The 26,055-nt window shown below is 61.8% G+C and overlaps 1 protein-coding gene across 1 annotated transcript in view; it reads right to left on the bottom strand.

The window, feature by feature from the left end:
• Positions 1–22,586, bottom strand: part of MGMT (O-6-methylguanine-DNA methyltransferase) — a 159,396-nt gene extending 136,810 nt beyond the window's left edge. The window contains exons 1-3 of the mRNA XM_056106707.1: positions 22,536–22,586; positions 11,329–11,425; positions 10,633–10,713 (exon numbers count right to left, since the gene is read on the bottom strand). Of these exons, the coding sequence (XP_055962682.1) occupies positions 10,633–10,713; positions 11,329–11,425; positions 22,536–22,586 (229 nt within the window). The remainder of the gene's footprint in view (positions 1–10,632; positions 10,714–11,328; positions 11,426–22,535) is intronic.
• Between the last annotated feature and the right edge of the window lie 3,469 nt (positions 22,587–26,055).

Here is a 26,055-nt window from a genome sequence, read left to right as displayed (position 1 = left end):
GTGACACCTTCCGGGGTGCGCCAAGCGGTGTCTGCAAACTGCCCCGGTCCTTTCACCTGCAGGCCCGGCCCTCACGACCTAAAGGCACAGACGCCCCCTCCCCCAGCTCAGCAATGCTGGGAGCTCCCCGTTACAGGCGGGCGATGGTCAGACCAACGCCATCAGCAGATCCGCTGCCGGCACATGGGAGGGACCGAGGTGCAGCCCGGGCTGGAGAGCGGCCACCATCTCGGCAGCACAGACCATTTGAAACACCTGTGCCTGGCAGTCTAATAATTCTGCCCAGCAATTCGTCCATTGAATTTGTGAGAAGAAAGTCATAATGAAAATTTAAAAATGAAAAGCCAGGAGACAGAGCGTGTGAGCGCCACGAGGAGAGTCGGGGAGATGAGTAACGGACAAACAGGAACAGACCTGGGATCGACGAACCAGGAAACCAGGGAAAGAGCCGGGGGGTGACCAGCGAGGAAGGAACGAAAGTGGACACGCACACGAGGGTGAGTACCTAGCATAGCACTTAGCACAGCACCGACCGCAGCACCTAGCATGGCACCTAGCGCCTGCCCTCAGGGATCGGAAACTCCAGGGGAGCTAGAACCCTTTTGTCTTCTCCAGAAATGGCAGCACCTGGTTCGTGGTGACCCCGGAACCAGGGGGCCAAGAGTGACATGCTCCGAAATGCAGGGAAAGCCAACGCAAAAGCAAGGAAGCCGTCAGACGCCTTTGCACATGCCGCCCACGGTGCTGCAAAATCACCAAGTTTTCCAATTAAAGAGCATTTAACCTGAATTCTTCTAGAGAAGAGGAGAAAACCATGCTGGGCCCGTGCTCTGAGGCCAGGTGGTCTCTGAAACCCAGGCCAGGCATGAGAGAGTCAGAGAGCAGCAAGCTCATACACGCAGATGCAAAAACCCAAACTAGGAGCCCAAGCCCACGGGGTTTAACGACCGGAGCGGAAGTGCATCCCCGGGAGCGGAGACTGCTGACCGCCAATCTCTCTCCAACAGGGGCGTCGGTGTTGATGGGGAAGGGCTGCCAGCCCCAGTCTACAGGTACAGAAAAGAGAACAACACCGTCAGAGCACGGTTACGACAATCGGAAGAAAAGGAAATTTCCTTTCCACCACAAACATCAAGCAAGCATCACTTTCAGTGCTGAAAAGTTAACAGGTTTGTCTGTTTCAGAAAAAAAAGTAACAGGTTGAGTGTATCAATTATCACCGTATGTTTACTCAGCAGGCTCGAGGTGCCAACACACTCTGGCAAGCCAGGGAGGAAGTGATCAGCAGGCGACAGGAGCATCACAGGGTACCACAGCAGTCAAAGTGACAGCAGGAAGGGCCGGGAGACAGCCCGGGTTCAACCCCCAGCATTACCTAAGGTTTCCCAAGCACCGCCAGGCGTGAGCCCGAGCACAGAGCCGGGAGTAAGGCCCAGGACCCAAGTAGGGCCCCAAACCAAAAACTGAAACAGAAAACACGGTTTCAATCAAACTAAAAGCAGAGTTTCACAAACTGGATGGAAGAAGATCCAATAAAAATCAGCATTTCTAATCACGAAATGAAAACTAATCCTAAAAAAAGTAAGACCTCATGGTAACAGGAACGACAAGAACGGCCAGGCTGTGCGGGGACGAGGCTGGCACCTGATGGCCAGCCAGGCTGGGCGGGGAGCATGTCAGAGGGGTGGTCCAGCACCGACCCAGAGTCTCTCCCCAGGGGCCTGTGGGTCCGGCCGCCACCGTGGAAGCCTGGGCTGCTTCCGGAGCAGGACCGCCCCGGGTGGTGTGGTGTGGCGGCGATGGCCTTGGGAGGGTCCCCACACTGGCTCCATCTCTCGCTGTGTCCATCAGGTGCCACCCGAGGCCCCGCTGCACGTGGCCCAGCTGTCTGTCCCACGTGCCCACTGACCACGGTCCAGGTGCCAGACCCGCATCACAGGTCCAGGGGTCAACATGGAGACAACGGACCCACAGAATCCACAGAGGGGTGGACGCCCACCGGGATCGTCCTGAGGACCCTGTTGCCAGCTTCCGCCTTGGAGGCGGGGGGGGGTCAAAGAGAGGCACATGCACCAGGGAACAGACAGAGCTGGACTCAGCCCGAGGGCCAGAGGGCAGGCCTGCTGTCCAGGGGCCTGCTGGGGGATGCGCCACCACGACAGAAATTCCAACGACGGCCAGAGTCTCACGGCCCGCCACGAGATGGCCTCCAACTCCAGCCACGGAGAGCGGAGGGCAGGGGAGGGCAGGGGAGGAGCGCAGCAGAGGTACCAGAAGGGTCTGCAGGCCAGCAGGGCTGCTGGGGCAACAGCGAGGGCCACGGCCAGGCGTGGTGCAGGCACTGCTCGGCCTCACCATCGTTCTCGCTTGCTCTGGTGCATCACAAACATGTGATCAGGGGAAACCGACGGAGGGGCTGGAGAGTGCGGAGTCGGGGCCTTAATCCTGGCCCCTGACTCCCGACCCCCCACCCTGTGTGTGCTCTGACCCTCCCGGCCCCCATGGGAGCCCAGCCACACCCTCGGGGCAGCGCAATGCCCTGACTCTCCGGGACACGGCCCAGGGGTGTGGGGCGCAGCCCCAAGAATCAGGCGCAGCCGTGACAACCCCTGGGACCCATGTCACACATAGGCCTGGGGGAAAAGGCACCACTTCCGCCTGGTCTCACCTTTGACAGCCTGAAAACATCCAGGTAAGGGTGCTCAGCACTGTCTCCCCAGCCAGGACCCACGGCCGACAGCCGTGCCCCCAGACAAGAGCCAAGGCCCTGGCCACAGGCAAGGGGTGGACGCAGGGGCAAGATTCAAGAAGCCAGACGGAGTTTCAGGGGGGCCCCAAACAGGGAGGGCGGGAGCTACAGAGCCGGGGTAGGGGGCAGGCCACGGGACAGTGGGTGGCAGGTGGTGCTGGGGACAGCAGGGGAAACTGAGGCCAGAGAAGGGACTGGCCCACAGGCAGACCTGACCCCAGCTCTGACCCCAGACCTGCCCAGAACTGTCCAGCAGCCACGAGGACAGAGGTCAGGGCTGGCGACCCCTTCCCTCCTCCCACCCTGTGGCCCTGCCCCTACACCAAGAAAGGAGCGGTGCCCTGGCCTGGGTGACCCTGTCCCCGCATGAACAGAGGGAGCAGCCCCACACCAAGACGCCAGGCCGCTCCCGGGGGCAATGTCCGTCCCCCGCCGGCAAGTCCAGCTTCCTCCTCTCAGGGACCTGGTGTCTGGCAACCACGTCCCCCCCACAGACTGGGGACGGGAAAGGCGCCGAAGAACAGCCCCTCTGCCCAAAGAACTGCAAGAGACAGCGCAGGGCGCCCGTCACGACCACAACACCACGGAGCACCCCTGGGTGCCAGGCCGCCTATGTGCATGGCCACAACCACAGACGTCCAGTCGTTGACCCTGCCCAGGCCTGGCCCCTGTCTCCTCGCCAGGGCCCCGGGGCTGTGAAGTGAAGGGGACAGGACACCGCGGCCCAGAGCGGGCCCAGGACACAGCCTGGGGGGCTGGAGGCCACGTCCAGGCCTGGGAGTGGGGCTGCAGAGGCCACAGACCAGACCAGAGACGGCCCAAGGCCAGGCCTGAGATTTAAAGGAAGATCTAAAAGATCGCATCTTGGGGGGAAATGACACACTGGCAAGCAGACCAAGTCACAAGAGAGAAAAACGCAAACTAGCAATCGGGAGCAAGAGCAGAAACCACACTGAGATCCCACCAGCCCACGCTGCAAGGAGAGCCAGGGCATCGGAGCGACCTCTGGGCGGACGCTTCGGACCACTGAGAAGCTGCGTCTGCCCAAACCCACAGGGCTCCTGGGGAACAGGCGGGTCCAAACGTGGGGCTGGGGACCCCTGACTCCACCTGCCCTCCCTGAGGCCCCCTCAGCCCCTCGAAATCACCCTGCCCAGGGCTCGGGATGCGAATCCAGCCGCGGCTCAAGGAAGGTCCAGGCCCCAAGGCCCCGCCCGTCCTGTCTCAGCCGTGGGTCCCCTTCCTGCCCACTGACCCATGTCCACCCTACTCGCTGCAGGAGCTCAGGAGGGGCTGTCCAGGGTGGGGGTCTCAGGGAACTTCCATTCTCCACTCCCAGAGAGGGGCAGGTCCCTGACACGGCATCAGATCCCAGACCTCGCTGCTTTGCTTGAGGGTTTTCTGCCTCGTCATTTCTCCACAACGCTGTTGAACTGACTTTTCCTCTGAGACCCTCTGGGGCTCCTCTAGGACTCATGCAGCCGAAGCACCCAGGGGAGTGGAGGGTCTTCCCCGGGCAGCAGCAGACGCCGGAATCCTCAACTCGGGCACAGAGGGAACCCGACGAGGAATGCTAGCGGCCGACAGCAGCCCGCCGGGCTACCCAGGGCCAAGCGGGAGTCACACACTTGCTGCGGGTAGTTGGGGTGGGGGCTGGCCTGGAGGTTTTCGGGGGAAAACAAAACCAAGACGGGATGTGCAGGAGTTGCCTGGTTCGCCCCCACCCGCTCAGCCCAGCTGCCGGGTGCAGGAGGCAGAGGCGCTGCCCAGGGAGGGGCAGGGAAGCGCCCACCTGCTCCCCCGCCCGCTCCTCCCGGCCACGCTCTCTACTCAGACTATTTTTACTTCACTGTTCGTCTCCTCCTGGAATTCTTTTCTGCAGAGGTCAGCACTGAATTTTCTTTTGTGCAAAGAGCAATTCCCGGCCCCAGCCTGAGTCCACAGCTCTCGAGAAACTGTCTCTCCCGCGGATCAAGAGGACTGGGGGTGGCCAGACCTGGCCAGTCTCACCTCCCCAGCTGCTCCCCAGGCGGCAGGAAGGTGCCCCCACTGCCCAAGGCCGCCTCCCTCGGCCCCCTCCTCGGGAGCCACCTTCATCACTCAGCGACACCAGAGTCGGGGGGCACACGAGTCCCCGGGAGATGGGCCCCTGTGGGGGAGACCCCCACCCACCCCCAGCAGCAGAAAAATCCATGAGACCCTGCACGGCAGCAGAAGGGGCCTGGGCAAGGCAGTCAGGATGGCAGTCAACACCACCCTGCGTGGGACACAGCAGACACGGGGCGGACACAGAAGGAAGCAGCCAAGCAGCACAGGCCACGGCCCCACGGCTGCCAGGGACCCCCAGCGATCACTGAGTGTCGTCCCTTGCCTCCCTTGCAGCTGGGCCCAGCGGGCGGCAGAGCATGGCATCCCCGCTGCAGGCCGAGGGAACCAAGAAGGAATGCTGGTGGTGCTCCCGGGACAGAGGCTGCTGCAGTCACCCTCAGGGCCACCTCCTGCTCGGGACACCACTGGGCCTGCCCCGAGAGCCACACCCCGAGGTGCCAGCAGCAGGCCACATGTACGAGCAGTCGAGCAACACCGGCACCGACCAACGGGGAGCCTGGGGCTCTCGGCCGCCCAATGCTTGTAAGGGGCAAGTCCTCCTTCCAAGGAGTGAGCACTGGGAGGTCTGCAGAGGCGCAAACCAGTATTTTCACTGCACTATGTGTGATGTTACAGAGCCCTCTGGGTTCCAGAGACACCTGCGGGCTCATTCTCCACAGAGGGCTCGGCCTCTGCCCCCCGGCAACAGATCACCAATGAGCTCGAGCTGTGCTGACTGGGTGAGAAACAGCCAAGTACCCGGAACCACAGTCAAGTGTGTGTGTGTGTATGTGCGCGCACGCGCGCACACGTGTGGGTACACATGTGTGTATGTGTATATGTGCGTGTATGTATGTCTTTATGTGTGTGCACACACACAAGCACATGTCTATGCACGCAACGTGTGTGTATGTGCATGTGGGTGTGTATGTTCATGTGGGTGTGTATGTATGTGTGTGTATACGTGTATGTACGTGCGGGTATATACGTGTGTGTGTGCATGCGTATATGTGTGTGTGTGCGCGCGCACATGTGCCCCCGCAGTGACTGTGGAAAGCAGAGCTTCAACTCGAGACAGACAGACAGACAGACAGGCAGCAGGAGCAGAGGCGGGACTCTTCTCTGCCGACCCTGCTGTCTAAGTGTAAGCTAAAGCCACTCATCACTTTTCGTCTTTAAAGGATGAGCTGCTGCCTTCCACCTGGACGCTGCTGCTCCAGTCCCATCCTCACGTTCCTCCGTGGAGATTTTCCGGCGCGTGAATACTGGCACGCAGGCCCCGAGCTCTGGGCGTCCCGCAGCTTCTCACACGCGGTCTCTGAGAGAGAACTCGCGCGGGGGCACCCAGACCTGCGCCCACCCTCGTCTCCTCAACACGCCCGCTGTCCCAGCCCGACAGACAGGACCCTGGAGACGCCCACACCGAGCTCCACGAGAGAAACACCCCATGCTCTGGCCTTGCACTCAAACCCAGGGAGAAAACCTGACCCGTCTGGGGTGGCGAGTCCGTGGGTGAACAGAATTCCGTAGGAAAACACTCAAAGTACATTAGATCTTTGGTCAAGACGAAGGACACATGCAAAAATAAACCAAGCAATCCATTCTAATTGGGTTCCCATGGTAACTAGGGTTGGCTTTCTCACTGCAGCGTCCCAAAGGCCCAATGCACACTTGTAAACTACACTTCAAACAGCCGGGATTGTTCCTAGCCAACAGCGGATCAATTCCTGTACATTCCCACCCCCGACTCCAACACTCCCTGCCGCACTAACCCACGTCACCGGGCGCCCCCCACCCACAGCGATTACAGAAACCGACCACACACTCCAGGTGAGTCAAGCCCACGGCGGCACTGTTCCGAGTCACATTCCCGGGGTGCTAGCCCAACTGCACACGGCACCGTTGTGCTCCCCTATTGATTCCCAGGGTGAGCAGGATCAATCATTAATAATTACATTATGCGATGGCCCTCGAGGTTAATCATATTCTCAGACTCTCACCGTGGAATTAAACATCCAACACGGCTCCGCTAACACATAAATAAAACAAAGCAGAACTGCGAGTTCACAGCCTCATTTTCCAGGGTCCATCCCGAGACAGGGGCCAGCCCGAGCTCGGGTGGCCACAGCATGTCACAGTCCACCCCCAGGGCCGGGGGCACAGCACCTCGTTGTCGCCCCGCTCTCCCCAGCTGTGTGACACCTGCAGGTGACAGCCCGGGCACCACGGGGACCCGGTCCTCTGGGCAAAGGTCACGCGGCTGCTGGGTAATGCCAGAACGGGGCGGGCAGCTCTGGCATCAGGGAAGGCCTGGGCGGGCTGGCCCCTGGCCGCAAGGGGAGCGGGGAGAGGGGCACATGTGGGGACCCTCGGGCAGCATCCTGGCCCCCGTGGGACAGTCAGAAGCAAGAGTCTCCCAAGGATGATGCGACGGACCCCAGAGGCATCTGTGCCTGGAGCCAGAGGACGCGCCCCAGTAGGGCCCCGGGCGCCCTGGAATAGGGACGCTCACGGGACTGAAGGGACAGGACCGCAGGGGCAGCATGCCAAGTGGACGGAGGGACTGGGTGAGCTGAGGGAGCAGGGCGAAGTCTAAGGAAACCAGGGTCAGGGGACATCACTGGCCTCCTCACAGCACGAAGCCCCTGGGGTGGCCGGGTCAGGCGGGAGACAAGCCCGGTCTGGGAGGACTGGAGGCTGCACCTGCGCACAGTCTGGATCCCAGCACTTACACACACACCCCTGACAAGCAGCAGATGTTTCTGGAACCCTCTGTGGCTTTGTCAGGTCTGCATCCCAGGCCCCAGGTGTTGGCTCCAGGTATGGGTGCAGGTCAGACCAGAGCCCCCCACTCCTCTGCCGAGACCCCGGCGCCAGCAAGGCCAGCTCACGCAAGGCCGTCCCAGGGTGTCACTGCTGCCGCGGGCCCTGCCAGCTGGGCTACCCCAGGGTGGACGTTCCAGGGAGCCCCGGGGCTCGGGCGAGACCTGCAGGGACCCACCTGCACACACGGGCATCCTCGCCACACGGCCACCCCTTCCAAGGTTCTGGAAGGTGGCAGAGGCCAGCCTGGCCTGGATGACTCCCTGGGACAGCGCCACTGAGCCTCGGACACCTGCCTGCCCTCTGCTTGAGGGGCCGGGCTCTGTCACATCACCTGAACCACATTTCCAAGGAAGCAGCGCTCTGCTCTCCAGTCGGCTCGGCTCCGGCAGACACAGCAGCGGCCCGGATGCCCCAGAACCCACCGGCGACCACACCTGGACACCCCCCCCCGCCCCGCCAGGGCCCCCGACGCTGCAGAGCAGGATCTTCAGCCTCCCACCCCTGCAGAGCAGCTCCGCCGTGGGCCGGGGCTCGGAGGTCACTGACCATCACACAGACCCGCAAGCGCCCGAGACACCTTCTCACACGCCTGCTCCGACAGCCAACACCGGCCCCAGAGCCACTGAACAGGAAGGGAACGAGCGCCTCGATCGCCCCAGGAGGCCAGAGACGTCCCCACGGTGAACCACGCACGAGCACTTCTGACGGAGAACGGGCCGTGTCCAGGGAGAGGCCTCACCGCGCCCAGCGCAGGGGCGCCCGGCCTGCAGACCCAACTGCATTGAGATTCTCTGCATGGCCGAGCCCAGAGACCTCGGGAAGCGCCGTCTCAGAAGCCGCCAGGGCAGTGGACTGGGGGCTCGGGTGGGCAGTACGGGTGAGGGCTCACGACCCAGAGCACGCCAAGCCCGAGGACAGTCGGCGCAGCCGAGGGACTGCCCCGAGGGGCGGGAGAGGGCGAGGAGAGCAGAGGCCCCCAGCCAGGCGACGGCCGGAAACGGCGTCCTGCCCCCTGGTCTGCGCCCACGAACACGCTCCACTGGCCAGGGCGGCCGGGCCCCCTCGGGAGCAGTCCGCGGGGCACCGCGCCCTCCGACACCCACCCGGATTCTTTTCACAGGCGAGCACTGAGGAGCAGAGAGGGGAGACTTGGCAGGACGTTCCCTGCCGGACGAGCGGCCGGGCAGCAGTGACGGGGGCACGGGGCAGGGACGCGCGGGATGGAGGCCCAGGTGCGCAGGAGGCGCGGCCCATGTTCCGGCGGGGGCAGCCTAGGGGGCTCAAGGAGCGGCGTCCCGGCCCTGGCTCCCGGGCGGCCGCACGAGTCTCCCAGAGGCACCTCGACCAGCTCTGCTGTGGGGCCCGGCCCGGCCGCCCCACCTGAAGAGCCCAGCGGAGCGGCCAGGCCGGCTCTCCTCAGGCTCCTGCCCAGCTGGGAACTGGGGTGACTGCCGGGAGGGGAGGGGCAGCCGAGCGGCTACTGGGGTCCAGCTGGGTCCGGGACAAGGGCCCCTCGCGAGTGCTCTGAAGTTTCTTTTCTTTCGCTTTGTTCGACTTTCGCCATATGGATTGAATTTTCACACCACAAATCACACCGCAAATCACCGGGTGACCGCGATTCATCAGGAATCGAGGACAATTTCTCAAGCCATCTGACTCTCAATATCCCATTTCTTCATTTCCGGCGTAGTTTTCACAACCCGAAGGTAGACAACTGAGGGACTCAGGAAAACAAACCACCTCCCGCTTGCTCACCTGAGGGCCCTGTGAGGGCAGCGGGTCCCCCCCTCACCTGAGGCCCTGACTGGGAGCAGGTTTCTCCCTCACCTGAGGGCCCTGCAACTGGGAGCTGATCCCTCCCTCATCTGAAGGGCCCAACTGGGAAAAGATCATTCCCTCACCTAAGGGCCCTGTAACGGGAGCAGATTCCTCCCAATCTGAGGTTCTAACTGGGGGCAGATCCCCGCCTCACCTGAGGCCCTGACTGGGAGTGGATCCCTCCCTCGCCCGAGGCCCTGACTGGGAGTGGATCCCTCCCTCACCTGAGGCCCTGACTGGGGGGCAGATCCCTCCCTCACCTGAGGCCCTGACTGGGAGCGGATCCCTCCCTCACCTGAGGCCCTGACTGGGAGTGGATCCCTCCCTCACCTGAGGCCCTGACTGGGAGCGGATCCCTCCCTCACCTGAGGCCCTGACTGGGAGTGGATCCCTCCCTCGCCTTAGGCCCTGACTGGGAAAGATCATTTCCTCACCTGAGGCCCTGACTGGGAGTGGATCCCTCCCTCACCTGAGGCCCTGACTGGGAGTGGATCCCTCCCTCACCTGAGGCCCTGACTGGGAGTGGATCCCTCCCTCACCTGAGGCCCTGACTGGGAGTGGATCCCTCCCTCACCTGAGGCCCTGACTGGGAGTGGATCCCTCCCTCACCTGAGGCCCTGACTGGGGGCGGATCCCTCCCTCATCTGAGGGGCCCAACTGGGAACAGGTCATTCCCTCAGCTGAGGGCCCGTAGTGGGAGCAGCCGCCTCCCTCCCCTGAGGTGCGGTGACCGGGAGCGGATCCCCCCTCGCCTGCGCCCTGACTGGGCCGTCGCCCCCGGGCTGCCACCCGCACTCCGCTGTCGCTGCTGGGCTGTCCAGCTGGACCGGGCCGCGCCCCCCCGCCCCCCCCCCGGGCCACAAGGCGCCCCTCAGCGCCTGGACGCGGCGGCCAGGGCCGGACGGAGACGGGAGGGGGCCGGCGCGAGGCTTCTGGAAGCTTCCCTTGGGGGGAGGCGGGGGCGGCCGAGGCCACGACCCGCTAGGAACCCGTGGGCGCGCGGCACGCACGTGGCCGCTCCGGGGCCCGGCCGGTGCGCGACTGGCGGGAGGGCGAGCTGGGCGCCCGGTCCGGCTCGGTCCGGCTCGGTCCGGCTCGGTCCGGCCCGGCCCGGGGTCCGGCGGGAGGAGGCCGCGGCCGCCCCTACTCACCGCGCGCCTGGCGCCGCCGCCGGCCGCCGGACACCACCACGCGCCGCGCGGCCGGGCGCGGGGCGGGGCCGGGGGCGGGGCCTGGCGGGGCGGGGCTTCGGCGCGGGCGCTGAGTGGCTGCGGGCCTCGGGGGCGGGGCCCATAACGGGCGGGGCCTGAGGAGGGGCGGGGCCTGAAGCCGGAAACGGGCCGGCGGTGAGGAGCGCCGCGGTCTCCCGGCCCAGGAGAGCTGGGCGGGGCCTGCGACGGGGCGGGGCCTGGACTGCGGAAGTGCCGCCGGGACGCGGGGCGGGGGCGGGGCGCGGGGCGGAGCCGTGCCTGCAGGCGCGGCCTGAGCGGAGCTAGGCGGGCGCGGGGCGGGGCCTCGCGCGCGAGGGGCGGGGCCTGGGCGGGGCCTGGGCGGGGCCTGGGCGGGGCCTGGGCGGGGCCTGGGCGGGCTGAGCGGATCTGGGCTCTGAGCTGGGCAGGAGCACGCTGCAACCCTGCCTGGTGCTGCATCCCGACCTGGTGCTGCATCGGGGCTCGCCTGGCCCTGCGCCTTCTCGGGGCTCCTGGGGGCAGCCCTGGGTGCCCTGCTTCCAGCCTGTCCCTCTCCTCTCCGGCTCGGCGGCCCTTCCCGCCCGCACCCGCGGGCCCCGCGCCTCGGTGCTGTCCCGTAGGTGCACACCTGTGCCCTGGGTGCACCGGGAGCCGCACCTCGCATCCGGGGTCCGCAGTGGGCCTCCCGGAGACCCTCTCCTCCGCGGTGCAGCGAGCACTCGGATGTGGGGACGTGGTGGGGGTCCAGCCGGACCTCTGGAGATGGGCCTTAGAGCAGTGAGCGCTGGGACCTCCCTGGGACCCGCCTTGGCCGCGCAGGCTGCAGGCTGCATGCCCACGGCCCTGGGACTGGACACTGCCGGTCACAGTGCCAATCCCGACAGGCCAGCTGTGCCCATCGGGGGCCAGCACCCAGAGCCTCAGGAGGAGGGACTGCCACCGGCCCCAGAGAGTGCCCACATGGTCCATGGATGGCAGGGGCCAGCGGCAGCTGAGGTGGAGACCAACCGGGACCAGGAGAGGAGTGGACGGGCCTTCCTCCCGCCTCCCCACCCCCCGGCCTGGTGCCTGCAGGGATGCTGCATCTGCACCACCCACAGATCCTGATGCAGAGCCGAGAGTGGGGTGGACACAGTCTCCGGCCCAAGGCCAGCACTGCTAGAGACCATGGTTCCAGAAGGAGCCCCAGACTGGCCCCTCCCCAGGGTCACTCCCTCCGTAGGCTAAGTTTGAGAGCCCCAGCGGGGAACTCGGAGTTGCCCCTGCCTCATCCTCCTGGCGTCCCGCCCTCGGCCACCTCACCCCACCCGCCTGCCCTGACTAAAAGCCTCAGAGGGAGCCGGAATCCCGGAAGGCAAAGGTCAGAGGTCTGGGGTGCAGTCTTGCCCCCGCCCACGGAGGCGAGGGTGTCTCCGAACCCACTCCATCTAGAGCTGAGCACCCCGTGAGGAGCCGAGCCCGGAACCCGCCCTCAGCCTTCTCTCTGCTCACTGCGCCTGGGGCAGCTTCCCCCCGGACCCCAGCAGCACCATCCATCTGGGGTCACTTTAAAAATCCACTCAGATGTCTTTCGGGTTGCGCCGATGAACCCATCTGTGGAATCTTAAGAGGCCTCGCTGAGCTCTGACTGCAGTGGCCGATTCAACAACGCTCCCTTCTGTAGTCAGACTAAATCCTGCCGCCCTGCCTTTGGGAACAGGCTGGATTTCATCACAATCACCTAAAACCGTGTGTGGTTTGCAAAGCCCCAGACACCCGCCTAGCGTGTGAGGGTCTGTGTGCCACAGAGAAATGGTTAGGAAGCTCGTCCCTTCTGGGGGCTTACGTACGTGACCGGCTTTCTCTCCGAGAGCAAGAGCGTCTCTGGCAGAGAGATGCTCAGATTAGCCCTATTGAATCTCTGTGCTGCCTGGAAGAGCTGGCCCGAACTGGCACCTTGCATCAGGGGTACAGCCTGGAGGTGGGACCCAGCACGCCAGACCTGGGATGTCCAGATGACACTCAGGGGACACTTGCTCTCTGCAGAGCTGAGCCGGAGACTGCAATGCCGCTGTGGCAGACGCACTGCACTGGCCTTAGCGAGGGCTGGGTGGGGGTTCGCAGCACCACCTCCCACCTGGGGAGTGGCAGGCTTCTCCCAGGAAGGGTGGGCATTCAGTCCTGAGATCTGGACACTCTGGAGGCTCCCAGGGGTGGAGCAGCCCGAGGGTCTCATCCCAAGGACTTGGACTGGCCTGGCTGATGCAGGGCTGGAGATGCTGCCCTTAGAGGGATCGATTCAAGCCCATCCCCTGCCCCATGCCCACGCCGAGCAGGGTGGGCAGAGAAGGAAGCAGGCCCGGGGCCACCCTCTGGGCCATTGAGTTGTGCGGGGCTTGGACTTGGAAGACCCCCGGGCCTCAAAACAGCGCTGAGCCACAGCCCCCTAGACAGACATGGCTACACGAAGGTGGTGGCTGCAGCTGCCGCGGGCGGGAAGCCCAGAGGAGAGCGGGAGCCCGTTGGTGCATCGGGACCCTGACTCTGCCGCTGGGCCCCACCCACCCCGGGACCCGCCCTCCAGAGGCCGCTTCCACACATGCCAGGGCTATGAGTGCAAGTGCCTGGAGCAGGGAGCACACACGTGTGCACAGGGGCTGCGGGAACACATGTGTCATGCACACAGTCCCAGCCGAGGCTGTCGGAAGGCGGTGCCAGGACCGGGTCACCCCTGCGGCCCCGTCACACTCGCCTCTGCAGCCACCAGGACAGGGTAGCCCCCGCGGCCCAGTCATACTCATGACCGAGTGTCTGTGACGTTTCCGGAAGGCTCAGCCTGTGCCACGCCTTGGCCATGTGGACGGGACCTTGTAAGGCTGTGAAGCTCTGGGGAGCCACAGGGGGCCACAGGGGCCTGGGGCTCCCCAGGCCGGACCCTTGGCCTGAGTAGACGCCTTCGTTCCTCCTGACCTGGGAACCTCAGGGAGATCGTGGCAGCTGGGGACACGCGGGTGTCGGCCCAGGAAACAGTACGGGAGAGAGAAGACACACGGGGAAGCCCCCACTCGCCCCCGCCCGAGGAAGGGCAGACGCGGGTCCTCTTGGTGTGCGCAGGGCAGGAGCCGGATGGCCCCCCTCAACCCACCGCCCTGAGGCTGCGCGGTTGGTGCAGACGCCCATGGCAGGCTGATACCCCGGGGGGATGGAGAAGGACTCCCTGCAAAGACATCCCGGGGTGCTCCTCTGGGAGCCAGAGAGACGGAGAGGGCGGGAGGCGTCTCCCCAGAGGGCCTCGGGGGCGGCTGGTGGGGCCTCCTCAGCCCTGGGCCTGCCGGGACTGAACTCAGCATCACACCCTCCTTGCTCTCCCAGTTTCAGCCACAGCCCAGGGCCCACGCGCCCACCTCACCCTGTATGCCCAGTGCCGGGACAGCTTAAGCTCACTAGCGCCCTCTGTCTGTCTGTCTGTCTGTCTGTCTGTCTGTCTCTGTCCTCTCTCTCTCTCTCTCTCTCTCTCTCTCTCTCCCCCTTTCCCCCCACCCCTGGAAAAACATGCGATCGGAGGGCTCTGATTGGCCCAGCCCAGATGACTGCAAACTCCAGACCAATCACAGTGGGGAAATGAGGTCCCTTCCCTGCTGGTCACCCCCGCCCCACCCCCGCCCCGGAGAAGGGGTGATGGGAAGGGTGACCAGGTCCAGGCCCCCAGCTGTATTGCGTGAGCTCAGGTGCTCAGTGGCCTGGGCGCCAGCCCTGTGACCCTCCTCGCCCCGCTGAGGAGGGCTGGGGGGAGGGTCTGACCATGTACAGGGCGTCTCTGATGTGGGCCATGCGGGGTCCCACAGCCTCGACCCACGGCACTTCCCCGAGGCTGGAGGGGCTGGGGTGCTGCCAACCTCCTGAGTCTCAGGAGGGTCTCCTCACTCCTCTACCTCTGCTGCAGGGCTGTGAGCTGGAGACTAGGAGGGATGCAGAGGGGGAACACGGGGAGTGGGGGGTCGCCCTGGGCCTTCTCAATCGCCGCCGAGGAAGGGGCGCTCTGAATCCTCACCCCTCAGGCAAGCATCTCGTCCTTCTCTCACAGCCCAACACAAGGCCCAGAGAGGCGGCGTGATCTGCACGGCCACACGGCAGTGGTGCTATGGGCATCAGGACCGTGGACTTGTCTCTGAAGGGGATTTGGGGCGGGGTCTCCGCCTCTGCGCCCCTCCTGGCGAGTGGCCCGGGCAGGGACCCTATTGGAATAAGCAGCTGGACGTGGCTCCTATCCCTGGGGGCCCAGGCCCTCGCTCCCCTGCTCACACATGTTCTTGGTTTAAAAACACGCTCTCAGGGCTGGAGCGATGGCACAGTGGGTACGGCGTTTGCCTTGCATGCAGCCGACCCGGGTTCGATTCCCAGCGTCCCATATGGTCCCCTGAGCACTGCCAGGAATAATTTCTGAGTGCAGAGCCAGGAGTAACCCCTGAGCATCACTGGGTGTGACCCAAAAACAAAACAAAAAACAAAACAACACACACACAAAAAAACTACGCTATCCCTGAGTGGCAGGCTGGGGGTCCCGGGCCTCGCACCACCCCAGTTTGCTATGGAGCCCTGGGGATCCCTGAGCACTGTTGGGTGATCCCCACTGGGCCCAACTCCCCCGCGTCCGAGCAGCACCACGGCTTGGAGCCAGCCCGCGGCTGAGAACCCCCATGGAGGGCCTGGTCCCCTGAGCACCCGGAGGGAAAATAGATTAAGTGAGTCTTGCACGACAAAATTTCATAACTTTGTGGGATGTGAGCTCCAACCCCAACTTACAGGCGAGGAAGGTGAGGAGTCAAGAGATCGAGTTCCATGCAGTTCCACAGCTGCACAGCCAAGAAAGGCGGGAAAGACTTACACAGAATGACAGATCCCAAGGGTGAGCCTTCCTGGGAATATTCACAAACCCCAGAGAGAGGAAGAAGAAAAAGCAAGTGAGCAAGAAAGGAGGGAGGGAGGGAGGGAGGGAGGGAGAGAAGGAGAGAGAGGGAGGGAGGAAGGGAAGGGGAAAGAGGAAGGGAAGGGGAAAGAGGGAGGGAAGGAGAGAGAGGGAGGGAGGGAGAGAGGGAGAAAGCGCAGAGCTCTATGTTAGCATTTTTGAATCGAGGAATTTAAAATCTTTTGGTAGGAAGGTATGACGGTGTGTTTCTAGGGCTTAGAATGTTATCCCGCTATTTGTTCTTCAAATAAAAGAATCAGAGTCGCTGACGTAGTCGAGAGCAGCTGAGGGGAGCGGCCGCTGATGGGAAACTCGCCTTCCTGGGCGGGAAGGCCGGCAGACCTGATTCCCGGATGTGTTGCATCTTGCAAATTTGATTTTCGTTTGCGACACTTGAGAATGCCGATGATTGGAAAAATATAACTTGATTATTAACCAGCTAGAAATAGTAACGGAGGGTTCGCTCTGGCATCTCTCCGTGCTCACGCGATAGAAATAAATTGGAAGCCGTCTAAATGGGAAACTAAAGGTGAGTTCGGAACCGTTCCTTTTGCCAAGCGTTTTTCTGGTCACCCCCCGTCAGGGAGCCCGTGGGCTGATTCCCAGGCACAGCCTGCTTTGGGATGAATAAAACCTCGAGCTGCGAGAGCGGAAAAGGTCACTTTGGATTCCACTCGCTCCGCCTTTTGGGAACTGAGCCTGAATCTTTCTCGAAGGAAACACGTTCCAGCCGCTCCATCTCCGCTCCCTTCCGGAGACACGAGTCATTTTTAACGGTTAAGCGCAGCGACCCGCTGCATTTTTCAAACCTTCCTTGTTGCCTTTCAGCGAGGCTCTCCGAAACTTTGTTTCCAACTCATCTTTCCTGATTATTCGCTCCTTCATACATATTCCACAGCCCAGGCGCCCGGCGCCCGGGGAGGGCTGCTTGCAGGGAGTGGGGATGCGGGGAGGCAGGGGGGGCTCAGAGGGAGGCTCGGAATTGGGTCCAAGCCCGCATCCTGCCTCCGTGGAAACGAGGCCTGTGGAATGTGTGATGGCTCTGTGGAATATGTGTGTGCAAAAGCTGGGCGGATTCCCTGACCCGGGAACCTCAGGGAGACCGTGGCACTGGGGACACGTGGGCGTCGGCCCAGGAAACAGCACAGGACAGAGAAGACACAGGGGGAAGCCCCCCATCCACCCCCGCCTGAGGAAGGGAAGATGCGGGTCCCCTCGTGTGCACAGGACAGAAGCGGACGGCCCCCTCAACCCACCCCCCAAGCCTGCACGGTTGGTGCAGACGCCCCTGGCAGGTTGGTACCCCGGGGGAATGGAGGACTCCCTGCAAAGACATCCCGGGGTGCTCCTCTGCCTCTGGAGCCGGAGAGACGGAGAGGGCGGGAGGCGTCTCCCCCAGAGGGCCTCGGGGGCGGCTGGCGGGGCCTCCTCGGCCCTGTACCTGCAGGGACCGAGCATCACACTCTCCTTGCTCTCCCAGCTCCAGCCACAGCCCAGGGCCCACACGCCCACCTCACCCTGTACACCCAGTGCCCAGTGCCGGGACAGCTTAAGCTCACTAGTGCCCTCTGTTTGTCTGTCTGTCTCTCTGTCTGCCTCTGTCTCTTTCTCTCTGTCTCTCTCTGTCTCTCTCTGTCTCTGTCTCTCTCTCTCTCTCCCTCACCCCCCACCCCTGGAAAAACATGCTATCAGAGGGCTCTGATTGGCCCAGCCCAGATGACTGCAAACTCCAGACCAATCACAGTGGGGGAATGAGGTCCCTTCCCTGCCGGTCACCCGTGCCCCAGAGAAGGGGTGACTTTTCAAACTTCCCAACAGACGGTGGGGTGCCACCATCACGGTGGACCACCTCAGCTGGGGCAGGGGGCAGGGGGCAGAGGGGCTCTCGGCAGCGGGAGAGAATTCCCACTCCCCGTGTGAACAGCGCGGCCGCCCGGCCTGCTTACAGCTTCCAGAGAATTCTCGCTCGGCCCCATCCTGCTGGAAACTGAGGCATCATGGTTCAGAGCTGTGTTTCCCCGTGAAGGGTGGCAGCAGCAGGCCTGGCCCTCCCCGCAGACCGCCCGGGCTCCCTGCTGAAGCCACAGTTTCCTGGCTGCTGCTGGGTCTGGCCGTGGCCTCCTCGCGATGCAGCTGACGAAGGTCACAGCTCCGCCTGTCTCCTCTGTCTCGGGGACGGCAGCATTTGATGAGGTATGAGCCGAGCTCTGCCCCTCCCGATGCCACATCCTGGTATTCTCCATTATTTAAAAAAAAAATCACGCCAGTTGATACTGAATCTGCAATAAGAGCTGGAGTTTTTGTGGCTTATTTCCTTTGCTGTAATGTGGCGGCACCATGGGCGTCATTGCAGGCATCAATGCCTCTTCCCCAATAAACCAAACGCCTGAAGAAGACCCTGGAGAGGTTAGGGATGTCCATAAAAGTGGAAATGATTTCGCGATATGGTATTCGATTTAGTATAATAAGTGGAATTCAAAAATAAACCTATCCTCCAAACGGAAATACTTCTGTTACTAATCAGAGGGAGATCGACTTTAGACCAGGACTGAGCCGTAGGTTTAAGAGACCTCGGGTGTATCAATTACCTTTTCCTCCACCTAGGCGATTGGTCACCTGAAAAATTAGTCTCTCTGTCTCTCTCCCTCTCTCTCCCTCCCTCTCTCTGTCTCTCTTCCTTTCCCTCTCTCTGTCTCTCTCTCTCTGTCTCTCTCTCTGTCTCTCTCTCTCTCTCTCTCTCTCTCTCTCTCTCTCTCTCTCTCTCTCTGCCCCTGTTCCCCTTGCATCTACATAGCTTGGAAAAATCAGCTCCACGAAGACGACCACCAAAAGCATTTGTCACAAGGCCGATTCTGAGCCCGAAGCCTGTTGTGAGCAGTTTCTGTATCCGTGTCGTAATTCTACCTTGAAGATTCTCCACTAGAGAAAATGTTTCAAAACTCATTCCAAGGCGTCTCCGCCTTTCATCCTCAAATACTGGCATTTGGGGGTGCGGGGAAACCAGCAAGGCATCAATGCTGCTCAGGAGACTGCAAGGTGGTGGCTTAGGACCTGCTAGAGCACTTTGTGGGTGCAGCACCCTGAGAGGGGCCCAGTGGGACAGGGAGGCTCCCCGAGAGGGTGGGAATGGACCCTGGCTTCCCTGCCGCCAGGTGGGGTGAAGACTCAGCGGAAATCCAGGTGGAGGGAGGATGGAGGAAGAGGGGTCCCCTTACACCCCCTCCGCAGAGGTGCAGACCAGCCTTTCGAGAAAGCAGTACCTCCAAGAGTGTCTCCAGAAATCACAGTGACACAATCAACGCTCCAGCCACCGACAGAACCTGGAAACCACGAGCTGGAAACAGACGGTTTGGGAGTTGATTTTGAATTCCCTTTAAAAATGCACCATGCCAGGGAGAGAGTTCTGAGGGCAGGGCATTTGTCTTGCGTGCAGCTGACCCGGGTTCGATGCCCGGCCCCACACTTGGTGCCGGGCAGGTGCAGGTCCGAGCAGAGCACCCAGAAGGGCCCCGACGACTGCTGCTGCTCACAGAAAGAAATTAGCCCACGCTTTTAGGAGTAGAAATGAAATAATTGTCTCCCAATTGGATGCAATTTAGCGATTGCTCTTTGAGAAAGTTCATCATCACCATTTTGTTCTGTTCTTAAAATGATCCTTAAGCAATGAGCAGAATATTCGAATGTGTTAATTCAAATGATTCTTTGGTAAAGAGATGTAAAAAATTCCTTTAAAGCAGCGACCAAATGGCGCTTTTTCTCCATGCCCCCCTGTCTCCCCTCCCGGAGTCCCTGGCCCACCCAGGGCCTGCAGGTGCCCCTGGAGTCTCTGTCCAGTGACTGAAACAGACGATCCGGAGTTTCCTTTGCGCCGAGCTCCGCCAGGAGAGACGTCTCTGGGCGTGAGGAGCCCGGCTGGCCAGAAGAATCTCGTTCCCACGTTGCCTTCTTGGCCCCGGATGTCCAAGGGCCGCAGAGCCCCCAGGTGGGGACTGGACTCAGGATGTCCACACGCTGGCCGCACGCCCTGCCCGGGAGCCCAGCCCTCCATCTGCGTGAGTCAGGCGCCCGCCCAGCAGTGCTCAAGCTGGTGTTTCGTGCGCCCTGGGGGGTGTCACGAGTGAGGCTTTGTGAGGCTCCAAAGTGCTTCCCCACCTGACTCTCCCCGCTGACCTTGGGGTCCAGGTCTGCCCACTCCCTGGCCGGGACTCACGGCCACCCTCGGGCCTCGCCTGCCACCTCTTGGGATGCCGGCCTCCCCGCCACAGCACTGTCCACCCGCGGGAGCTGGACTCGGACACTGACCCACACCTCTCCCTGGGGATGTCCAGCGCAAGGGATGAGGGAAACGGAGGAGGGGACTGCGTGTGGGTGGACGCCGGGGTGGGGACGTGGCCAAGGCCCCTGGGGCCCCTGGTGGGTCCCTCGGCCTCACCCCCACGGGGTCCTCTCTAAGCCTGCTCAGAAGCTGCTCTGCTCTGCTGGGCCTTCCGGGACCCCCGGCCAGCCACCTTCTGTGGGAGAGGTCCCTTTCCTGACCTGCCGCCCAGGGCCAGCCTGACCCTCTGTCCACAGCTCGTGCCGCACACGCCTCCCTCCTGACGTGCCAGTGTTGGTCCCCGAGACGGGCCATCGCTGTGAACAGCCTGTCCCTTCAGGCTCGCCAGAGCTCTGCAGTGACCACACTGCTCAGCTGCGTCCCTGCCCAGAGGCCGGGTGAGACCTCTGATCATCGCTGCTTCCTGGAGCCCCCCAGCACCCATGGTAGCACCTGGCACCTCGAGGTGCTGACAGGCGGGTGGACGGGTGAGTCCATGCCGAGGGGATGGAACGAGGACGTGTCCTGGACACTGTCATCCTCCGGGAGGGAGGCAGAGAAGGAAGCCGGCAGGCTCGTCTGTGGGCACTGCCCGTGGTGAGTTTGGCCAAACCCCTCCCAGGCCGGGGCTGGCTGCCCGTGATGGGGTCAGCACTGGTGGCCAGCCCTGCCCACCAGTGCCCACAAGCGCGCAGACCCTTGGGGAGGCCTCAGGGATGCTGGTCTGGGAAGGCTTGGCCCTGCTCGAGCCGACACACGTTCGATCCCTGCCCTGCCCGGAGTGAGCCCCGAGTGCGGTCACAGGCTGCCCCAGAGAGGTTAGTTTTCTTTCTTCTCAAGTCTCTGGGGGGTGCCCAGCTGCCGGCACTGTTGGTCTGAGACCCCCAAGGTCCCCTTGGAGTTCAGGCCTCTGTGTGGACACTGGCTGCTGCCGGGAGGGGCTGAGGCCTCGTCACCGAGCGGCCTCTCTCCCAACTGCCCGCCAGGTGCCAGGTGTAGGCTGCGAAGGCATCCCCAGAACGCGGCCCCTCCACGGGCTGCGATGGTTTGACTCCGTCCGATCCTTTAGAAAGTTGATGGATCAGAAGGCTCCCCCCGACCCCCGCCACCCCTGGCTCCGCCAGCACCCGGCCTCACAAAGCGTCTCTAGACAATCTCCCAGCCACGAACCTGCCGTCTACCACCAAGCGTTCAGATGGATTTTGTAAGTGTGAAAAAGCTCAGAGCAAACCTATTCTGAGAGGGGCTGCCGGGCTGGAGCGAGGGGGTGGGCGGAAGGGAGTGGCCCGGCCCTTCGGCCTGGCTGCCCACCCTGCCTGCCCCCTCCAGGCACCCTCTCTGCCACCCCCCTGCGCCCACCAAGCCCCCCACCCCGGGCTGGTTCTCTGGAGAACTCAGTATGCCTGAGGTCTGCACGGGACAGAATGGTGGGTGAGAGCCACTCTCGGACCTGTGGTCAGTCAGGGCTGCAGCTAGCGGACCGCTGGCTGTGGTGAAGATCCACCCTCTCTGCTCACCCCCAGCCCCTCCCCTCTCCGCGACCCCACCCTCTTCCTCTAGGCCGACACGCTCCCTCCCTCCCTCCCTCCCTCCCTCCCTCATGTTACAAATCAGAAAGTCAGTCTCACGCTCTGTGGACACCCCGAATCCTGGTTCTTTGTCGCTGGTGGCCTGTCACTGCGGGGGCCCCCCGCTCCCCCCAAACATGTCAGGCTCAGTCTTGAGGGATGACGTGGGCAGCTGGAGCCCCCAGCCCCACCCTGAGACCTGGGCTGAGCCTTGAACCTTGGGCACTCGCTGAGAGACGCCCCCGGGTCATTCCTGCAGGCCGTCTGCTTCGCTGCCCACCAGGTCTGGGGATGCGGGTGTGGGGGGGCGGTGACCCCAGAGCCTGAGGGGGAGCCACACCCACCCACAGAGGGCCCGGTGCTCTCTGGAACACTCTGGTGCACTCACACCTGCAGGGCCAGCATCCCTCCTGCCTGGTGGCCGTGCCGTGGTCCCCGATTTCTTGTCGTGTGGCCACACCCGTGGAACTTGGGGGCCAGCAGGGTTGCCCCAGGGGTGATGTCAGGAGCGAAGCCAGACCTCACAGCTGGAGGGCCCAGCCTGGCCCCAAACAGTTCTTTTTATTTAAAAAAAAAAAAACTCACTCTCATCAGAGTTTTCATGTTTTATCTTTAACTGTGTGTATCAGGGCGTCATGACCTTCAAGGGTCTTCGTGGTGGGGTTTCAGGCACAGCGTGTTCCGCGCTGACCCCCTCCCCCCCCCCCCCCCGTCAACGCCCACTCTCTTGCCCAGTGTCCCATCCACCTCCCGGGCAGGCGCGTTTCAGGGTCTGGTTGCTGAGTTAGCACCAATGTCCCCCGTGCTGCAAGCCTGTGGCTCACACAGACCAGATGGACTCACCACCCTGCCCCGCCTCTCACACCTGCCCCTGCCGCCCCCTGTGTCCGTCTCTCGTTTCTCTCCTTCCCTGTCCTCCTCGGTCCCTAGGGCCAGGGAGCGCCAGGCAGCCCCCTTGGGTCCCCTGTTTCCTGCCCAGTTACTCTCCACCCGGGGTGAGTGGGAGCCTCTGCATCTGTCCCTCTGACTCACTCACCAGCCCGGGGCCCTCCAGCCCGTCCACGTGGCAGCGGGCGGCTGGTCTCATCCTTCGTCCATGCTGTGTGTCGGCCGCACCCTCACTAGCCGCCTCTGTCCGGTGCTGGGGTGGGCGTGGGGTCTCGGCCCTAGGACTGAGCGCTGCAGTGACCGATCGTGCGCGTGTCCTTCATGAGCTCCGTGTCTGGGGGCAGGAACCAGGCGCGGGGCAGCTGGCTTGAAGGCGAGGCGCTCTTCTTCCTTTGCCGAGAACTCTCCGCCTTGTTTGCCACGTTTGCGTTTTAAAATCTCGCTAAAATCTTGCTCACACATATCAGACTATCCCAACAACTTTTTCAAGTGTCCAGATCCATGGTGTCGAACGTATTCACATGACTAAAATTCTTTTAAACTGAAAAAGAATTTAGATGTATTCTTTTTTTATTACGCGTTTGGGGCAACGTGATTTCACGTTTCCTCTACTTATCATGCACCGTGATTTTTTGACTTTTTCATATTGTCAGCCGTTCCTGGAGGACAATGATCTGAAATCTTCCAGCACGTTCTCGGCCATGCCCTGCAAGGAGGCAGAAGCAGGCCGACTCTGCCCAGAGCACCAGCTGTGGGCGTCGGCGAGGGCTTGGGTACTGGGCACCACGCGGTGCCACGAACCACAGGTGCTGCGGCCTGTTTGCATCTCCAGTGAGCCCAGGCTGTGACCGCTCACACATACTTGGCTTTCCGCCTTGGCCGAGGAGGCCGTGGCAGTTCTACCCCCCACAGGCCCTGCACTGCCCGCTCTGATGGTGCCCCAGATGGCCATGTGTCCTGGTCCTGGGTCCAGCAAGCAGGCGTGTGGCCGAGGGGGGGAGGTACTAGACCAGCCGGGCCCCAGGTGCCGGAACCCCCTCGTGTCCCCAGACCCCGTCTGTGTCTGGGACCAGTGCAGGCCGGGGGAGATCTCTGCTTTCTTTAGCAGGAAGCGTTTACTTTCTTCCCCTAACGAGCACATGACTTTGGCCCACCCAAACGGGGCTTTGTCTCTGCTCCGGCACCCCAGCCTCGAGGGGCAGGAGTCGGGGAGCGTGCTTTCTGCCAGGCGGGGCCCGCCGAGCCCAGAGAGCAGCCGTGGCTATAATTGGAACGGCATGCAGAATGAAGAGACTTTGGGACATCCCGGGTCCTCCTCATCTTCAGTATCTGTTGCCATGGCAGCCAGCAAGCAGCTCGGGAAATGCTCGCCCACTCGCCGCCGCCGAGGGCGCCTTTAAATGAAGTTGCCTTTTCCCCCCTTTAGTTTCTGAATAAACATAAACCAGGGTTTTCAGTGCAAAATCCTGATTTCAAGGTTATTGATGCCGTCCTAAATTAATACAGTCTGCACATCGGAGCTCGGGCTACTCCTGTCTTCTGAAAGCCTGACATTTGTTTTTCATCACGAACTTAAAGGTCAAGGGCTACAGATGGATCAGGTACCTGCCCGGGTTTACATTTCCATGCATTTTATTTTATTCCCACATGCGCTTCTTATGAGATCTGTCACTGGAATAAAACTGTAGCTCTCCGGAATTCTCCAGACTGGGCAGGAGAAGAGCTGTCAAGCTGCTCTCTCTGCGTAATTGGAATTAAAAGAAGAAATCTATGCTGATTTGATATTTCCAAAGCTCACAGTTTAAGCGGCACGGTGGCTGGGACCGGCCGGGAGAGGGGCAGGCGAATGAATTTCTCGAAGGCGCGCAGGAATTCCCGTCGTTCGGGGGGCTCTATCCTCATTATGCACCCTTGCCCGAACGCCAGAGACACCTCGCCACCTGACGCGATTAGCCCACGAGCAGTCTGGAATTGCCGGGAACAAGCCCTTTGCGCTCTAAAGCCCCCACTCATCTGAGCGTTTGCTGTTGTTTGTGTGTGTTTCTGTCTGAGGTAAGCGTGGCGCTCACAACATCACACCCATTCTTTTTTTTTTTTATTTCGTGATTCCCAAAGAACATTTTATATTTTTACCCAGATACCTGTGGCGCTGACAGGGCAGGGTGCATTCATTCCCCTTGATTTTGTGGTGAGGGGAAGGCTGGCATGAATAATTCAGAAATAACGCTGAGACTGTTAAGTGCGAGCATTGGCGAGGTCATCACGGCTGGGAGAGATGAGCTGAGAGACTATTACTATTCCGCGATCTTTGAATCTCAAGGTGACATCATTATGATTTCTCCATATCTCTAATGTGGTGCCACGACGGCTTATTGCTGTGTTTCTCATGTAGGGGAGAAAGATCAATTACATACAGACCTGGAAATGTGAACCATAAGCAGAGTGCCCAATAAAACTGTCATTAACCGTCCCCACAACTTCAGCTGCAAGCTTCCAGGTCAAGCTGCTTTAAAAATGATGTGACATTGGAAGGCTGGGTAAGGAACCTCGTCCTACCGGGAGCCGTTGCTTAGCCAAATCCGGAGAGTCTTTAATGACACCTGCTAATTTAGCACTCGGGTTCGAGAGCAGTCGGAGGAGGAGGAGCGCGAGGAAGAGGCTGGCTCCGTGCCCGCCCCCGGGAGTGCCCCCGAGCCAGCACAAAGCAGTCCCACGCAGTCATGTTTAATTTATTCCCATTTCCAACCAGACGTGGAAGGATATCACCCAAAAATAAGCGGCACGGAGCGCCGTGTTTACGGCCCCGGCCCCCCATTTGTAACTGCTACATAATCAGCGATAAATCTTGCTCTCTCTGGCACGGGATTAGAAAACACCTCTGCATTCAAAAATATTAAAATGGAATAGAGCGATTACTATGGAAAAATCCCTCTTCTTCTACCCCCAAAGGATCTGGCATGTTTAAAACATTTTTTTTTTAACTTCACCGTATTTTACAAGCCCTCCGCCAGCTTTCTTTTTAATTAAAATGCTCCTCTCGCGTCCGACCTCTGGTTTGCCGCTTTGGCTTAGGGCTTTAGCAGTTCACAGTGGTTGTGATTTTTGGAAGAAGGGACGCAAACGTGTCACAGGTTTCTTCTGTTCTGTGGAGCCGAGCAGCGGCCGTAGACCCTCACCCGCCGGCTCTCCTGCGACTCAAGGCCGCTCAGCAGGGCGGGGATGACTGGCCACGGGTGCCCGGAGCCTTCTCTGGGCGGCCAGGCTGCTGCGTTCTGGAGGAGACTGGATTGCCAGGTGACTTTGGCGTCTGCGGTTCGGAACAACGCTCGGGGCTCTCAGGGCCATCGTTACGCCGGGCTGGACAGGAGCAGCAAGGTGTCACTTGGCGGCCGCTCCTGAAGGTTCGTTCCTGAAGGCCGTTCCGAGGGTTCGAATCCAGTGTTGAGCACGCCAGAGGTTTGCGAGCAGAGTGGGATGGGCCTCACCTACCCGCTGGGTGACGCCCTACAAGGCAAATCTCCCCTGCACCTTCCCCCCCTCCCCCTCCCCCTCCCCCTCCCCCTCCCCCTCCCTCTTCCCTCCCAGCTCCTCCTTCCCCTTGCCTGCCTCTCAGGGGGACACGCACAGTGCTCCTTGGCGGCCGAGGGATCCCCCAAGGGGCAGCAGGA

The sequence above is a fragment of the Sorex fumeus genome, unplaced genomic scaffold (genome assembly GCF_029834395.1).
Source record: "Sorex fumeus unplaced genomic scaffold, SorFum_2.1 ptg000142l, whole genome shotgun sequence".
Taxonomy (NCBI): Eukaryota; Metazoa; Chordata; class Mammalia; order Eulipotyphla; family Soricidae; genus Sorex; species Sorex fumeus.
The sequence above is the reverse complement of the archived record's forward strand: the minus strand, read 5'-3'. Positions and strand labels throughout refer to the sequence as shown.